This window comes from Lingula anatina, chromosome 1 (genome assembly GCF_051362555.1).
Source record: "Lingula anatina isolate TDL-2025a chromosome 1, LinAna3.0, whole genome shotgun sequence".
NCBI lineage: Eukaryota > Metazoa > Brachiopoda > Lingulata > Lingulida > Lingulidae > Lingula > Lingula anatina.
The window spans coordinates 66040950-66059508 of record NC_141767.1 but is presented as its reverse complement, the minus strand read 5'-3'; the positions used below and the strand labels follow the sequence as shown (position 1 = coordinate 66059508).

The following is an 18559-nucleotide window of genomic DNA, read 5'->3' as shown; positions in this document are numbered from 1 at the left end:
TTGGTCCTTTGTCTTTACAGCCAGTCAGAAAGGGTCCTATGTCACATTGTATTACGTAACGTTTCACGGGAATGTCACATGTGTCGTAGAATGACTAGTAGTCAGTGTTGGGCGACCAGCCCGAGATAAATGCTAACTACACTAGTAGTAGTGGTGATGACCCAGCGATCGTGACAGCCCTTGCGCCATGCACAAAATAAAAAGTGGAGAAAAAGGCTACGATCTTGCAAATCCGTTGGGACAACAAGAATAATCGGGGTGCTTTTATCATGACATGCAAGAAACCTATCGCACGGATGCCCCTCAATATATAAGAAATCTTCCCGCCGATGTGTCAAATTCACCGCATGTCGCAGTTTCATTTGTTACGCCTTCGCGGCCGAGTGCCTTATGAAGGTACAAATAACAATGTACTTACTGGTGTCTCAGAGTATAAGCACAGAGAGAGTCTCAAAGATCCGCAAAGAAGGACCAAAAGAACCAAGAGAGCTGCAAAGTCAGCCGCAAAGAAGCCAAAGAGATCGATTTATTTCACGTTACACCTTATATACAAGTTCAGATAGTACACGTTTACCAATCAGAACCAACTATACAGTGAACAGTTTTACCTTTAGGTTACCAATCACGGGAGAGATTCAAACTTGCACACCGGACAACACTTTACTTACAGAGACATCTACCGGTAGCAATATAAAATAATCTCATCTAACACACTACATCGTCACACTCTCCCCCCTTTTGACGAACAAAACTCCCCCCTATTATTACAATATAAACCATTACTTTAAATTGTTAAACTAACAATTACTACAATTCAACAAATATAACAACTGAAATCTTACTTTATATTTAAAATAAGCAAATAATGCAAATAAGTTCATTCTTGTTATGCCAAGATTCAACATTTAACTTTTAACACAAGCAAAGTCAATCAAGTCCATCTCTCAGCATAAATGTTCATCCTTAGGAATGCAAAACAAAGTTTTAAATCCATTATCACTTTAAATCAACTTTAAAAGCATACAAAGTGATTTTAACTCAAAGTTGCTCAAAACAACATTATTAATGATAACAATGTCAATGTGAAATGTCAAAATCATTATATAGTTCATTTTTCATCCATGTAGCAAAGTAAATTCCATCCGCCGATACCAATGACTACAGAGTTCACGATCCTCTGATGAAAGTTTTTGTAACAGATGATACAAAGTTCTCCAGTGAGACAAAGTCAACCAAGAATTTAGAATCTCAGTCTTAGGCTCCATTCCATTTCCATGAATGTATATTTTTACAAAGTCAATGTCCTCCTTGGAACAGTTATCTGGCAACATTACTAGTCCTTCACTTTTCACATAGTCCATCAGCTCCCATATATTTCTCATATTTAATGTTAATATCAGGAAATGTATAAATCCATTCACCAACTGGATCCACAGTTTTTTTCTCGAATTCACCAGTTCCACACGAATGAACATCACCATGACGTTTACGCAAAAGCGAATTGTCCTTTTCCATCGATCTGCAATACCAGCACACCAATCCTGGAGTCATATACCATGGCAAATGAACAGATTTCACATGACGTCCAAGATGTCTACTTAGGTCAGCACTGGACACCAGACACAAACCACACTGAACTTCTTTCCTCCGTTTCTCCCCTCTGCACTTTGAGTGGGTAACTTCCTCCCCCTCTTCACCAATTAAGACAGTAGGATCTTCCACCAAATCAGTGTCATCATAATCCGGGACAAAACATGCTTCATCTAACATGTCTAGATCATCCATATCTGAAATAAACTTATACAATGGTTTATTTTCTTGAATGAATATACATGATAATGAGCTTTTCTTTCAAATGAATATTAACATATTACATTACGAACATAATTTTACATTATTAACATAGTATTACAGCCTTGCCGCATTCACTATGTACACATATTATTCAAATAAGACGCAAATTCAAATAAAAAAAAAAAAAAAACTTCATTGACCAAATCTTATGGTACAATTAAACACAAATGTCTATCTTATTTCTTTTCCCATTTGTAATATAACACATCATTTAAAAGAATCAATTGCTCTTTGCAATTCCATAATCCTTTCACTGCCATACTACACAAATACAACTCTGATTCTTTAGGTTCACCATTTTCTAACCAACTTATGATTATTTTCAAATCTGCATCTTTTCTCTGCAATTTTTTCAAATCATATCCTTTCAACCAATTGCATAATTCATCTCTTTCATTCTTGTCAGTTTTATCATTTGTATCAGCCCTCTGACACATCAAAACTGAACTCAATTTCTCACAATTTGTTTCATTCTTCATATCACCAACTGCATTCGATTCAACTACATTATCATTCGATTTCTTATTTCCCAGAGGAATTACATCATTCACATCAGTCTCAAACCTTGACCAATTTTTATGTACTTTCTGACAATAATGACATCCTCCACAGGGTAAGTCACTCAATTTCACTCCTACCTTATAGCAATCACATTCTTTTATAGCTAAAGGTATTCTTGATAATGCATCTGCATTTCCATGCTTCTTTCCTGGTCTATGTTCAATGGTAAAATTATACTGAGATAATTCTTCTAACCATCTTGCTAACTGACCATCTGGGTTTTTAAATCCTAACAACCACACTAAACTATGATGATCTGTTCGGATTCTGAACTTTCTTCCCAACAAATAATGTCTATATTGTCTACAGAAGTTTACAACAGCCAAGAGCTCTTTTCTAGTTGTACAATAACGCCGCTGTATAGGTGACATAATTTTACTTCCATAAGCAATAACCTTCTCTTCACCATGTTGTATCTGTGAAAGTTCTGCTCCTATACATGAATATGATGCATCTGTATCAAGTATAAATTCACCTTCAGACAAAGGAAAGGCTAAACAAGGGGCAGTTGTTAACTCTTGTTTTAAACTTTCAAATGCTATTTGATGTTCATCTGACCAAATGAAAACACTTTTATTCCCTGTCAACTCATACAAACAAGCAGTTTTCTCAGCAAATTGAGGAATATGATCTCTATGATAATTGATGAAACCAAGAAACGTTTCAACTTCCTTTTTGTTTGTAGGTACTGGCCACTTTCTAACACACTCAATCTTACTCTCAGTTATACCAACACCTTCTCTACTGATTGACTTTCCTAAGAATTCACACTTTGTTTGGAAAAGAAAACATTTCTTAGGCTTTAACTTCAAGTTGTAAGAACGCAATCTCTCCAAAACCTCTTTCAAATTCTTAAGATGATCTTCAAAATTCTTTCCCAACACTGTAATATCATCCAGATACACTAACACTTTCTCCCAAGTCAAACCTCTCAATACTAACTGCATTGCTCTAGAAAAACTTGCAGGAGAATTGGTAAGTCCCATAGCCATTCTCTTATGCTCATACAGACCATATCTGGTGATAAAAGCAGTTTTATTTCTATCTTTCTCATCAATCTCAATTTGAAAATATCCTTGAGCCATATCAATCAAACTCAAAAATTGATTTCCAGCCAAACAATCTAAACAATCACCAATGTTTGGAATAGGATAAGAATCTTTGATAGTTTTCCTATTTAATTCCCTATAATCCACACACCATCTAACACTTCCATCTTTCTTTCTTATCAATACTGGTGGAGAAGCCCATTCAGAATTTGATGGCTGAATAACATCAGAAGCTAACAACTTTTCAAGCATCTTTCTCTCTTCTCCTTCCATTCCCAATGGAGTTCTACGCAATTTCTGTTTCACAGGAGCTGCAATACCAGTGTTAATAGTATGTTTAACACCTTTCATGCACCCTAAATCAAGATCATGCTTTGCAAATACATCTTCATAATCTCTCAAAGTTTCACACAATGCAACCATTTCATTTGAATCAAGCTCCTCACTTGATCTTTCAAATAAATCTTGCAAATGTTCAGGCAAATCTCTTTTCAAACTTCTCATCACTTCTTTATCCATATTTTCATCTATTTTCAACTTCATTTCAGCTTTATTCACAACAGACACCCTAGCTTTTCCATCTACATCTTCACATCTCACTTCAGAATCAACTGTCTCAACTTCCTTAATAACACCTAACACACTACCTGCTTTCAAAACAGCATTTCTTTCTCCATCATTCACTATCTCTATAGGAACAACATCATCACCTTTAACTAATGCACAAGATACCAACACTTGTCTATCAACACAAGGTTCTATCACGTACTCTTTCTTTTTCTCTAACTCATAATCTGCACAAACAGAAATTCTCATCACCGTCAATGGAGGAACTACTATTCTCTTTTTCGTTCTCACCATATTTTCACAAATTTCAACTTCTTTCTCCATTTCATCAACACATTTCTCATCACTTTTAGCTTCTGTCTCATCATTCACTTTACTCAAATCAGAGTCACCTTCAACTTCTATGCTTCCTTGCACACATTTTTCTCCAATGATCAATGTTTGATCAACTAAATTCACCACACAATTTCTCTCCTTCAAAAACTTCAATCCCAACAACATATCAATTCCTTCTTGCAAATCTGCAACATACACATTTTCTTTATATTCTATCCCATCTATCTCAATACTCAAATTTTCTACTCTATGACCCATCATAAATGCATTTTTTCCAGCAAGCATTAATTTCAGAGTCTCACAAAACTCAGGCACACCCTGCAATTTACTATAAAATCTTTTATTTACGATAGTAAATTGAGCTGCCGTATCCACAACTGCTAATGTTTTCACACCACCTACACTAACAGGAATCACAAAATTTTCTCCCACTAAATCTCCAACATTCATCATTTTCACATTTCCACTATCCATAATCCGACCTTCAACATGAAGTAAGGGATCCGAAATCCGGTCGGTCAATTCGTCCCGTTCTAGTTTACCGAATTTCTTGCACCAGGAGGAGGATTCTTTGGTATTTCTCTATTTTGAGGGCAATTTGTTTGAATGTGACCTCTCTGTCCACATTTATGACAAATCAAAATAGAACTTGGGCTGGCATTTTTATTAACATTGGGATTAGGTGGATGTTCTACAATTTCATTCTTACAATCCCTCTGAACATGACCTCTTTCTCCACATTTAAAACATTGTGGTGGACCCCCTCTACTTTGATTTATGTTTCCATTCTGGGGCGACTTTACCATTCTACCAGAATTTCTCTGAGAATTTGACGGTGACACCCATGCGTCATTCATTCTTTTCATCTGATCACACATTGCAGACATGGTTTTTTGCATGTTGTAGAGTAATTGATTTCCACTTCCATTCTCCACACTCTGATCAGACATTCCAACTTGTCTAATATGCACATTTCTCCCACCTGTACCATACACAGCTTTGAAGTTATTGTTTGCAACTTTCACAAACTCTAAAGCTTCAAATAAATCTTTAGGCTCTTTATCCATAGCCAATTTTGCAGATTCTTTGTCACGACACCCTCTCAAAAATGAATCCACAGCTATTCCTTCACCACCTTCTGCATATCCCTCTCTAGATGCCATGAACACACGATGAGAAAAATCTTGCAAAGATTCACTTTCACCCTGCCTCATTGATTGAAGTGCTCTGCGTGCAGATGAAGCAGACTCTTTCATACTAAAACGTTTTGACATCACTTCTTTCAAACGTTTATATTTGCAGTTTCCAAACTCTACCGCATACTCAAGAGCTCTGTCTTCCAAACATTCAATCATTCTGCTAGTTTTTCTTTTATCATTCCAACCATATCTTTCTGCCATTCCTTCAAACTTAAATACAAAAGCTTCCCAATTTTCTCTTCCATTCCCACTAAAACTAGGCATTTTATGAACAGGTCCTTTTTCTCTTTCAACTAAAGGAACTCTTTTCTGTTCAAATTCAGATTCACTTTCACTTTCGCTTTCACTATCACTTTCACTCTCTGCTAGTTTCAGTATTGGTTTTTTCACAGGGGTTTCCAAACTTTTCTTTTTACTACTTCTAGGTGCAGGTGTGGATATACTAGTTTTAATATTTCTAGGAGTTGGCCTTGGAATTTTTTCTAAATCCTGTTGTAAATGCATTCTTTCATACTGAGTTTGCAAATGATCATGACGTGCTGTCATTTCATCCAATTGCAATTTCAAATCCATTTTCTCAATTTCACACTTCTGCAAACTTTCTACACGTTTTCTCAACAATTCGTTTTGTGTTTCAACCTGAGCATGTAACATCATTTCTTTTGTGGAATACTCTCTACACTCTTCTTCCATTTCCATTTCTTTTTTCATCAACACTTGTTTAGTTTTTCCTAACTCACTCTGAATTTTCACATTTCTTTCTTTCAACATATCATTTTCATTTTTCAAATCACACTTCTCATTTTCCAAACTATACTTTTCATTTTCCAAAGCATATTTCTCTTTTTCCCATTCACTCTTTTCATTTTCCAACTTTTTCACTTTAGCATCATTTATCTCCAATTCACTTGATAAAAATTCCATCTTTTCTCCCGCTTCTTCAACCTCATCTCGAAGATTTATTATCATTTCATTTTGTACCTTCAATCGTTCCATCAACTTTCTATACTTTTCTTCCCAATTCACACTCTCTTCCTTTTTCTCATCTCCAACTTTTGAACCTTCATCTTTTTCTTCCATTACACCCAGAATCACATTACCCTTCTTTTCCCATTTCTGCCATTCTGCTACACTAATACCAGTAATTTCTTCCAAATCACTCAACAGCAATTTTCCTTTTTGATTTCTCAAAGACACCAATCTATGAGCTTTCACTGGACCAATTCCTTTCAAATTTTTCAATTCTGTCTCAGACGCTGTCTGCACATTCAACACAACACTGCTTTCTACATTACCCGACGCCATTTTCACTTCTAGTTTCCCACAACCTATTACACAATTTTATTGATAATAGCAATGCAGCTGTGCCACAAAAACTACACAATAAAATACTTTCACCACTACCACACTTTACTGTTTGAAGAAAGTTTCAGCAAAAAGCCACTACTAAACTTCACAGTAAATACAAACAAATTTCTCACACTATTCAACCTACTCACATGTACACCTATGATGAAACACTTTCAACACAGACGAACAAGGTAGAATAGTACTCTATCAATATATGCTATTGCAATATTGATAAAAATATACAATAAACAATTCACACTCACTCCCTCATTCGGCAAGTCAGTGAAAAACACAAATTTGAAACCTTTATTGTAAATAAATGCTTTTCTTTGTAAATAAACTCACTAAATAATGTTCTGTATTCTAATTACAACATAAGGCTCTACACGCACGGGCCTGTAAATACACGTGGTCTTTCCGACTACTACTCACTACACGTGGTTTTTCCGACTACTACTCAGTACAAGTGGTCCGCAGTGTCTCTGCAGTTGTAGTATCACAACAGAAAATTAATACAAAATATCTCTAAACTACTAAAATGTATACTACTTTGACAATATTTACTGAATTGCCGCGAGTATCAAACAACACTGTAATTGAAATATCACTGCAATATGTTCCGACTAGTTCGCGTCTTGCAACAAGTCCCGACTAACACGTGTCACTACCTTTCCAACTCTCACTCAGTCATACACAAAGCTTTTCAAAAATTCCAATATCACTAATAACTACCAATTCTATCCTCTAACTACACAAGCTACACAAATTCTATCCCGTAAATTGACAACGTTAGCTACACAAATTGAATCCTGTCAATTTAACAACATATGCTACACAAATTTTATCCTCTAATAACGTTAGCTTCACAAAATTCTATCCTGTCAATTAATAAGCAACACAAACTCTATCCTGTCGACTGCGCCAATTGTTACGCCTTCGCGGCCGAGTGCCTTATGAAGGTACAAATAACAATGTACTTACTGGTGTCTCAGAGTATAAGCACAGAGAGAGTCTCAAAGATCCGCAAAGAAGGACCAAAAGAACCAAGAGAGCTGCAAAGTCAGCCGCAAAGAAGCCAAAGAGATCGATTTATTTCACGTTACACCTTATATACAAGTTCAGATAGTACACGTTTACCAATCAGAACCAACTATACAGTGAACAGTTTTACCTTTAGGTTACCAATCACGGGAGAGATTCAAACTTGCACACCGGACAACACTTTACTTACAGAGACATCTACCGGTAGCAATATAAAATAATCTCATCTAACACACTACATCGTCACACATTCCACCCAGAGAGGTAGTGCCAGAGTTAGTGCTCTGTCTTTTGCAATGAGATTAACGCAACATTGTCTTTTTTGATTTTTAATTGTTTATCAATTTGCTAATAAAATATGCTGTATTGCATCGAATTGAACGTATTTTGTGTTGTTCAAGATGGAAGCCCAACATTCGTTGTGCGGAGTGATTCATAGTAAATGAACTTCGGTCAGCAGGTGCTTGTGCTATTTGGTTCCATGCACGAGGAGCGAGAACATTGATTTCTGGTTGTAGGACTTCGAAGTAATTTATTTGTCGCAGTTTTCTTCTTTTTCTTATTTTTGGCGTTAATGTTTAAAGTTTTCTTGTGAGTATTTGCCTAACCCGGGTTTTAGTTAGTCTGTTAACGTAGACTTTTTCTGAGTATATCCTGGGACGTCCGGAATCCTCGCGTCCAGCATTCGAGACACGCAGTCTGGAAAAGTCACCTTGCGGTAGCAACGAAATTAGAGAAAATTGAACATAAAAGACTCAGTTTGACGTCGCAGTTAATTGGCCTGTGTTCCGTTTTTACTGCATCTAGATTAAGGGAATAATTTGCTCATTTTTCTAACAGGTAAGTTGACACGTGTTTTCAGAAATTATAGTATACGTTACATTATATAAAATTCGATTTTTTGCTGTCACATTGAGTTACAAGTGGGCAGATGTGTGTCGCTTAGATTGAACCTATATTTGTGAAGTTTTAAACCACGCAGCATTTGAAAAGATTAGTGCTTTCATTCACGTGGTCAAAAATTGGTACTCGGGTCTGTTAGACGGAGGGACCGCCTTTGTACGGCTTTTGTTAACAGTACGCTGTTTTGACAGCTCGCTCGTGCCGTGGTAAACGGATACACACCCCCTTCAACATGTGCGTTATACCTGACGGACAAATGGAAGTATATTATACCTGTAATATCTCATCCATTCATGAATTATAATATTTGAAATGAAATAGGAGTGCGCCTTGAATGTTGTTTATTACTAATTTACTGAAAAACTGATACAAATTATAATTTTGTAAAATAGTATCGACTGACATTTTAAAGCAGTGCATTTAGCATTTCCAAAGGCTTGAAATTTCTCCAATGAATGTTTAATTTTTAACTCCAAATTGTAGTTTTTGCCATTTATGTTTATGTTGTGGGGATTGGTAAATTACAATTTTGAAAGTAGGTGCTACAAATCCTTCATTAATATGATTAACAGTATTGCCACTACAATTTTTTGCACTGGTTGACATGTGGACAATCAGCCAAGGCCTACAGCTTGGGCAGCATAGTGTCTAAATATGAAAATTGACAAATGAAATTGTTCTCCTAGAATATATTTTTATTTTTATTACATAGTGGAAAGTCAGTACATCCACAGACATATCAACAATTTACATTATTGTTAACACGGGTCTGTCTTGTCCTGACAGCATTAATATCTCATCTTAGGTTAGTGCACTGACACAGTAGTTTTCCACATTTAATCTGAGTGCTCTATACAATTAATTGTCAGGTGCAAGGTTGGAAAAAAGAAAAGAATCGTATAGAGGGAGTTTGGGAGTTACATTGAAAAACCAAATATCTGTTTTGAGAAAGGAAATCCAAATATTGAGGATATTTTTACATTTGTAATTAATAATTAAATTAATTTTAATATTTGTTGAAGGGACGGTATAATTTGAAGTTACATTGTTTCCTCAAGAACAATACATTTTTCTACCTAAATGATAGGGTAAACTGGATTTAAGATGGTTTATTTAAAAATGTCTGTTTTGCATACTGAGATTGAGTTTAATGAATAGTTTTAAATACTTAAATATAAATATATGATGTCAAATTCATACACTATAAACAAGAAATTGAAAAACTTTTGCAGCGAGAACTCTGAGCAAGAGCAACCTAGTACTTTAATAACAGACCACGCTACACAGCCTATGGAGCTCACCGACATAAGACTGTTGGTAATGAAGATTCCATATCAGATGCTCTTGGGAGAAGTTTGGACATGCAGAAAATTTCAGATAATGTTGAGAGAATGAAAACACAATATCTTGTAGTTGATGTAAGCCATCAGCCAGAAATTACAGTTTGTTGTTTCAAAAAGTAGGCCTGACTCTCCTGGAAATTGTTTTCCCATTTGGTCTGGCAGTTGGCGTGGTTTTGACATTTCATTGACTGTTCTCAAGGGCATTGAATGGCCCTTTTGGGATTTAAAGAAAAGAAATTGATGACTTCTCCTCTGGTCTGCCTGCAACCCGCAGATAAATTTGCAATTTTCTGTATTCATTACCAAAATCCCAGAAATAGTGTTTTTGCTGAAGGAGAGCTTTATAATCAATAATGATCAATAGTTCTGCTGCAGAGGAATAAAACCTCTTTGGTGCTGTATGCAAGGGAACTTGGTGTGAGAGTTGCCCATAAGTCCTAGTTGTCATTCTACTGTCTAAACATTATTCCGTGTGAAAGAAAGAGAGGAAAATTGACTAACTCTGGTCAAAGTTGCCCCATGATCGATCAGAAGGCAGGCTCATTATGGAGTTTACATTTGTGGGCTTATTGATCTGTTTTGTCATCAAACTACATCTATTCTCAAAACAAATGAAGCAGCGTGGTCAATTGAACTGATAGAAAATTTGCCGCATTTCAAAGTTTTGTTCTTCACTCACAATGCCATGGTTAAGCTGAATGCTTTAAAATTGCTGACAGTCTGTCTCCCCCTTTTGTTCTGACATGATGGCTCATTTCTAAACCTCCTGAGATTGTTGTCAAAGGGGCGGGTATGAAAAGATGGCTGCTGATTGGTTAATTCAAGGTTTCCACTTCTCAAACAAAGAAGCAGGCAAGGTTATTTGAGCTCCCTTGGCTTGTATTTATGTGTCATTCTGACAGACTCCTCACATCTGTGCACACGAACTGCACGTGGCTACATATACACCATTGTGTACTGCTTTCTTTGCCAGCCAGGCTTATTTTTTGACGTGCTTTTTAAGTTTCCATGATGCAGGTATTGTAGTTCTTTTGTTTTTATGTTATTTGTGAATATGTTATCTTAATATTTATTTTCATTTAATTTCTTATGTTTAGTACGGCTTATCCCTGTTGCCTATTCAATGGCTTATTTCCTGCTCTGGCCCGTGGAAGGTGTAAACGTGTTAATTGATTGATTTCAGTTGTACAGAATTCTGATCGTGGGCTGTCTGGACTACTGTGCATGCCATTTAGTACAGTGATAGTAGGCAGTGTTTAATATTGTTGCTTAAAATATTCATTTTGATGATGCAGTTGGTCCCACCTTTAAGCTGTCCTTAATGCATATATCACATAATTTGTTTGAAAATTGGTCTTAACACAGTTAAAGGTGTAGTGTTAAATGCTTATCTATGAAAATACCAAGGTTTGTCGTCAGTTTGACAGCTTCGTGTAACCAGTGTCTAAAATTAACCAAACCAGGCTTGCTTGAACAATTTGGTGGCTCGGATATCCCAACGGTAGCACAAAGGCCATTGTGCAGTATACTTCAGTGAGCTGTCTTGTATTCTTTGTAAATTGGCGGTAAGCGCTTTATAGTCCAAGAAATAACAAATTCAATAACAGGCCTCCATGTCAATATAGGCCTGCAAATATCAAATATTCAGAAGATCATCAATTATTTAGAGCCAAGACAATTAACATACAGTGAAATATTGGAGAGCTCATAGCATAGCTGGCTTCAGTTGGCCTCCGACATATGTAACCTTGCTTTGGTAGGTAGTATTATGTTGTATTATTCTTCAGGGCCAAATTATTGTGATCCAAGTAAGTCAATTAAGCTAAGTGTTTGGCTAGGCTGATGACAATAGCATTTTATTGTTCCTGATTATCTAGGTTGCATTTATTAGGCTTGGTGGATTTCCACCCACTTAAGCTGTCAAGTAAAACTTGAATGTTAATATGTTTAAGGTTAAGGCTGGTAATGTACAGTGGATATGAATATGATACTGTGGTTTATAGAGGTAGATTATTATTATTTTTTTTTTTTGTAAATCATATTTATGATAAAGCTCTTAAATTGCTTAAGTGTTCTTGTATTGCCTAAATGTTCCATGCTGGCTTGGAAATAGAATAACAGTAGATATACTGATATATTAATGATTATGTATTTCATTGCAGTATTTTTGCAATTTCAAAGTGAAAAAGTACTGAAAAATAACATTTAAGGAACTTATTTTATGTACTTGGATGAAATTTCAAACGTAATATATCCTTTTTAGGAAGTATAGGTCTATTTGAAGTTGTTAATCTAAGCTGTCATTCTGTTGTGATGCCCCTCTCACACCTTGTGACCTGAAACATATGGTTTTGTCATTTGGGAGGTCTGCTTAGCAGGAAATTGGAATAGCTGTAAATTTAAACCATTTGTAAAAAATTATGCATATTTACATATATACAAATATATAAGGCAGCATTTTAGATATCCGAAAATATTTTTAAGGTTAATAAGAAAAGGATCTGCCTGGAGCATGATTCGGTGCCAGTGCATTTTTCCTTTTGAAGGTCTGTAGTGGTATAGGTATGTATATGACAGAGGCAGTTCTGGGAAAAAAAACCTTTTTGTTGGGCACTGTATTGTGGTGTTTATAAAATGAAAATAGTAGGCATCTTGTGTTGAAGAAAGTGCCATAGAAAGTGACTGCTGCATGATGTCATACTTAATTCGTGGTATTCATCTTCCTAGAAATAGATGGGCATGTCTATGTGATGTGAAAGGTTTATGCATCCAGCACCTAAATGTTTCTAATCCCAGGTACATAAACAAATGGGCTGAAGCACCAAAACTGTTGTTTGATGGCCAACCTATCTCTGATTCTAAAGGTCCTGCTTCAAGGTAAATGTAATCTAGACAGAGCATTTGTTTAGATTAGCAAATAGTAAAGTTTGGTAATGGGTGTTAAGGAGTGTCCCATGATCATGTATTACACGTGTTAAATAATGACAAAAGGTGGAAGAGAAAGATAAATTGCCATTAAGCATGGCTTGGTGTATGGTATATCAGGTACCATAGTCAATACATGTTCATAACTTAAATTATAATTAACTGGCTTTTCTATTGCTTGGGGAACTGTAAAGAAGTTGATCCTTTTTGCAGAGTATTGATTATCTTGCAGATGATTCTCTTTTTCTATGACTATGAATGACTTTGAAGTAAGAAAAATGAAGGTGTCTGATTCAGGCAGATGTTCTGTGCATGTGACCCACAGATGGCTGCTACAGTGGAATTGAGCTTATAATTTGATTATCCACATTAACAGTTTATAGCTGTGCTGTTCAGATTATTTATAGTAGATGGAATTTAATTAAGGATAACACTGAATTAGTCTCCCTAAGATTAGTTGGAGGAATAAAAGCAGGGAATGGTCTTAGCATTTTTGTAGGTTTGTTGGCGGTTTTCTTCCCTTTTAATGCATACAGATCAATACTGCATAACCGTCGGTTTTAGTATTGATTGCGTATGTGGACCATTAGACAAATAGACGAAGAAATTCTCTACATACAAGCAGATTGCTGAATTGTGCAATTAGAAATGCAGATTGTTATAATAATACCATCATGGCTTTGTACTGCATCTGAAACTCATTTTACATGAGGGTCTAAGATGTTACTTGACAGCTTGCTGCGGCTCCTATTTATTATTTATCAAGAAGTAAAGACTGTTTGCTGTAATGAGATCTGCATCATCTACTAAGGTAATTGTCTTTCCACTGGTATGTCAATCCACATATTTAGTCATCTTCAGACTTCTGTTTCATTTTGTGTTTTTTCTCATAAATCTTTTGATGAAAAATTGGTATACTCAACTGGTATACTGTATATAATTCTTAAGTCGCCATTCAGAGCTATCAGCATAAGACATCATATTCAGCAGGAAATCATTTTATTGATGAACTAACTCTGCCCATTGTGAATATTTTAGCATATGTAGCACCTCTTATGACAGTTTAATAGTGAAGAGATGTTCAACCGATGATGTCAATAGGACCACTCTCCATGTTGAAGTGGAAGAATTGTGCTTGCACAGATGTGAGGGCAATTACTAAAATTGCCTAACACTGTAACTGCATTTCTGGCAGTTTCACATTTGCCTGATTAAGTTTGATTAAGAAGTAGAATAAGCAGATGACGTCAAAGGAATGGGTGGAGAAATTCAATAACAGCACACACTGATGTTGTTTTGTGAACACTATTGATTTGGTGGCTTTAAAATGAAGTTTTAGATCAATTGATTGATCAATACTGCATGGCTCTTTTGCTTCTTATTCTTCAAAAATTCCAAATTGCCCACAGATTCAGATTATATCAAATAGAAAGTCATTCGAGAGAATATTTAGTGGGCAGTGGAGTGAAATCCCAGCTATTGGGAGAGTTTGATTTGAAGAGACGTGAGGGTGTGATTTCCAAAAGACTTAACATTCTCTTAGCTGGAAGTCTGTTTTGATGGGCCATGTAAAGTTACAAATTGACTGAATCCTTGTGAATCACATCAATGTCCTTGCTTCTCTCTAACATTTCTCTTCATATTAGGCAGCCAATATTTCAACTCCATGGGGTGATATCAAATGTTGTATTTTAAGGTCTTTTTATTATTTTTTAGTAAAAACCTTTACAATTGAAAAAAAAAAAAAAATGAAATAACATCGTAGAAACCCAAGAGAGTATTCTGGAAATATTTCAGTTTGAACTGTAGGTGCAGGTTTGATGGGTTTTTTTTTTTCTTATTTGGCAATATGTGACTAGGGAAATATAAAGAAGAAGGTACAGCTGGTTTTTCCTAATGAAGATTGTTATAATTACCATATTAGGTCCCAAGTCTTATGTCCAAAGTAAATGGAATTTCTTATCTTCTTTGCTACAGAACTCTGATCAGTTAATTGAACATCAGTGTATTTCTGCACCAGTAATAATTGGAGTGTGAGAAAAGAGCAGGCCTCCTTGGTAGCAGTCTTATAGGTCTAGTCTCTAAGAAATCCCTTATCCAATATTTCTTGCTGTGTTTGATAGTGAGAGATCAATGTCCATAGCCCCAGGAGCTTCCCTGCTGCTCATCACAATGCACTGATGCAAGGAACTCCAGTTCCAGAAATATGCCAATCAATATCTTTGGATTGTTTAAGAATGGTTGCAATGGGTGGTAGACAGAGTTTTAACCCTACTGTGGCTGTTGGGAACAGATGGTGAACCTTCCTTTCTGGTAGGCTACATTAAATTCTGGTTGCCAGCACCTCATTGGCAGATCCTCTAATGTGGTAAATTGGTTTACAACTAGCAGATGGTCACATTGCATTAAAATGCAGAGCGGTGTAGATGTGGGGCTAGCAGGGGCGAGTGTGGGTCCTACAACTCAGTTAAACTGGCCCAGAGATTCCATGAGTGTAGTTTACCTTCTCAAAACGGATTACCAAACCATGCCAGCAGCTATGACTCAAACCACGCAAACGGCCGGGATCCCTGTGCATGTTTGTACACTCTTAACTGTTCTCTACTGGAGTCGTGGATATTTCTTCTCTTACCCAACTTCTGGCTTATCACGTTTAACCTGAAAATATGGGACGTGAGGTAAACATTAAAAAAATGTTAAGACTGTTTACGTTAATTTAATTTAGCTTTACCCAAACAATTCTTTCCCCATTTCAGATTACTGGATCACAGCAAGAAGGACCAATGGAGAACGGTGGTCAGAATATGGTACAGGTTCAACAGAACGGCAACCTCAGCGGCAGTCATTCCCCCATCATGACAGGCTCCATAGATGACAGTCGAACCAATCTGATTGTCAACTATTTACCACAGACAATGACACAAGAAGAGATCAGATCCTTGTTTTCAAGCATTGGAGAAGTCGAGAGTTGTAAACTTATCAGAGACAAAACGACAGGTAAGTCGGAGTTCAGTAGGGGTTGTTCCATGTGTATTAACTTTGGGTAAATTTGGCACTGGAAAGCTGTAAAGGCTTCTTTATTTTTTCCCCTAGGGTACACCATTTTTTCTTTCTTTTCTGAGCGTCAAAATACATTACAGATGTTTATATAACTGAGTGCACTTTGCCAATTTTAGATGTATGAAGTGGAAATTCAAGGCATTGAAAGGGGGTGAAAAGTGAGATTCTAGCCATCAGATTACATTGGCCACAACTTGTGTTCACAAAATTTGAATTTTATATTGAACTTTGGCTGTTTGGTTTGTCAGCTCCTACAGTGTCCTTGAAAATCAGATCTTGATGCTCTTATCACTCAACCTGATTCATTTATTATTATCTCTGTGAAATTTCTTGGAAAATTGCAAGAAGTTTGGGCTCAGAAGTTTGTCTTAAAGCTGGCATCTTCAGTCCAGCTCAAGTGAGAGAGACATATATTATCATTAAAGTAGGATGTGAGCAAAGTCTCTAAACAGAAACCTCCAGGTAAAAGCATTTATCACCAGCAGCTAGTATGTGCACTATGTCTGTGTTTATCCATGCTGCAGATACACTGGCTGAGGGAACTGCTTTCCGTTCTTAACATCTGTTTAGAATTAATCTTTAACAACGTTTGCGGCATACCTAGCTTGAACAACCTTTCACAAAATGATGTAAGATGATTTATGGAAAATCTCATAATCCTCAGAGAAAGTTTTTACAGACTTAGCTATAAATTATAAGTATGTCTTAATCAGTGGCTATCAACTAGGTGCGATTTAATGAGTAGCTATCTATAGCTGTTTCAAGTACAGGTAATTGTGTCTGGCATATATCACATTTGCAAGGCAGGCCCATAGGATTGGAGGGGAGGGGGTGGTCAGAAAGAAACACTCTTTTGGTCTGAATAAAAATTTGGTTTTAGGCTTTGTGCCATTTCTCCAGTTGGGTCAGCTAAGAGGGTAGAAAGCCCACTGTAAATTTAATGAAGTTAAAAACAAGAGTGCTCTACTCAAGGGCTTGTTACATTAAAAGTAATTTTAAGCTTAGCTTAACCTCCTGAAATTGGAGAACTAACATGTTTTAAGTCCATTTTGATATTTATGTAAGATCTAGTTATTAAAAAAAACATTGTGAAAATTTGCTCATTTTGGCTAAAATAAACGGCAGTTTAAAAAAATATTTAAAGGGATAATAACTCTTCGTATGAAATCTATATTTCACAATAAAACATTGTGAATAGCTCATAGAAATATAATATATTTTGTTTTACCACAAAAATGGCAGTTATAGCTATTATTCTGATATCTGAGCTTGTCTTTAGACCACGTGACCTCCATTGATGGCTATACTCTGTTAAAATCTCTTAAGAGATTTTAACAAAAAACCAAACTTTTTAGAAAAAAACCAGGGACTAACTTTGAATGTAACAATGGATTCATTAACCATTGGTAAGTATGGGAAAATTGTTGTTTACTCCAGGAAAATTCATTTTTTGGCCGAAACGAAGAGTTATTATCCCTTTAATATTGGACTAGTCATTTGTTGAAGCTGGTCACTGTAAAGTCAGTTTAGACTGTGACTTATTGGGCTTAAGTTGTGATTAGGTGCTAATAGGACCCATTTAAAAGGGACACTGGGGATTAGGGATGTGCTCTATTAGTAATCAATTTGATAACTATCTTCAAGTAACTGTAGAACACCAACCTCTGCAGGGCAGTGTACATCCTCCATCCCCTCCCCCCACCTTATCCAGCAAGGCAGAATGATCATACCAATTATCATCTCCGTCCCTGCCAGATAGAACACAGATACTGGGAATAAAGAAATGCTGTGATGGTTGCAGATTTATTCAGTACAGATTTTTCTCTATATCTTTATTTAGCCAGTCTGAATTTTTAGAGTGATTGATGGTCTTTATAGTTGTCAGATCATGACTATCTATGCTGGAAGGCCAAAAACCTTGGACAGAATACCTTACCTGTGTTTAGATTCAGGGTTAGTAAAATACATTCATAAACAGCATTTGGTTTTCCAAATCCTTGTCATCACAGAAGGCTTCTTTTGTATTTTATTTGCATAGGTTCATTAAATTTGAAAGTGTTTACTGAAATGTGTGTGGGTAATAATCTGATTAGTATCTCCTGAAATGATTTTACATACTTCAATCTTAGTTCCATGATAGTTAAGTCCCAGAGGGGTATGTCTGAGAAATAACTAGAACCTGATCAAATATCTTATGAATTTCTTCAGTGCTGGAAGATGGGGAAATCTCACTGTTTGAATGAAAAAATGTGTATTTTCTTCTAGCTCAAGGTAATCACCATGGTTTCTTAAATATCAAAGACCTGCAGCTTGCCTGACCTTCAGATGTATATTGGCAGGACCAAATACAGCTGGTTTTTTATGAAGGTTG

At 36.1% G+C, this 18559-nt stretch overlaps 1 protein-coding gene across 14 annotated transcripts in view; it reads left to right on the top strand.

The window, feature by feature from the left end:
- The window catches only part of LOC106172760 (ELAV-like protein 3), a 44628-nt gene that overhangs the window by 13569 nt on the left and 12500 nt on the right, over positions 1-18559 (top strand). For 5 of the 14 annotated variants that reach the window (XM_013553609.3, XM_087001997.1, XM_087001999.1 and 2 more), the window contains one exon: positions 15885-16125. In XM_013553609.3, coding sequence (XP_013409063.1) covers positions 15885-16125 — 241 coding nt within the window. Of the gene's footprint in view, positions 1-111; positions 364-8209; positions 8222-8338; positions 8798-10092; positions 10279-11044; positions 11221-11935; positions 11960-15528; positions 15707-15779; positions 15807-15884; positions 16126-18559 lie in introns of those variants that run through there. The other 9 variants (XM_013553622.2, XM_087002001.1, XM_013553620.2 and 6 more) reach the window with 9 other exon arrangements.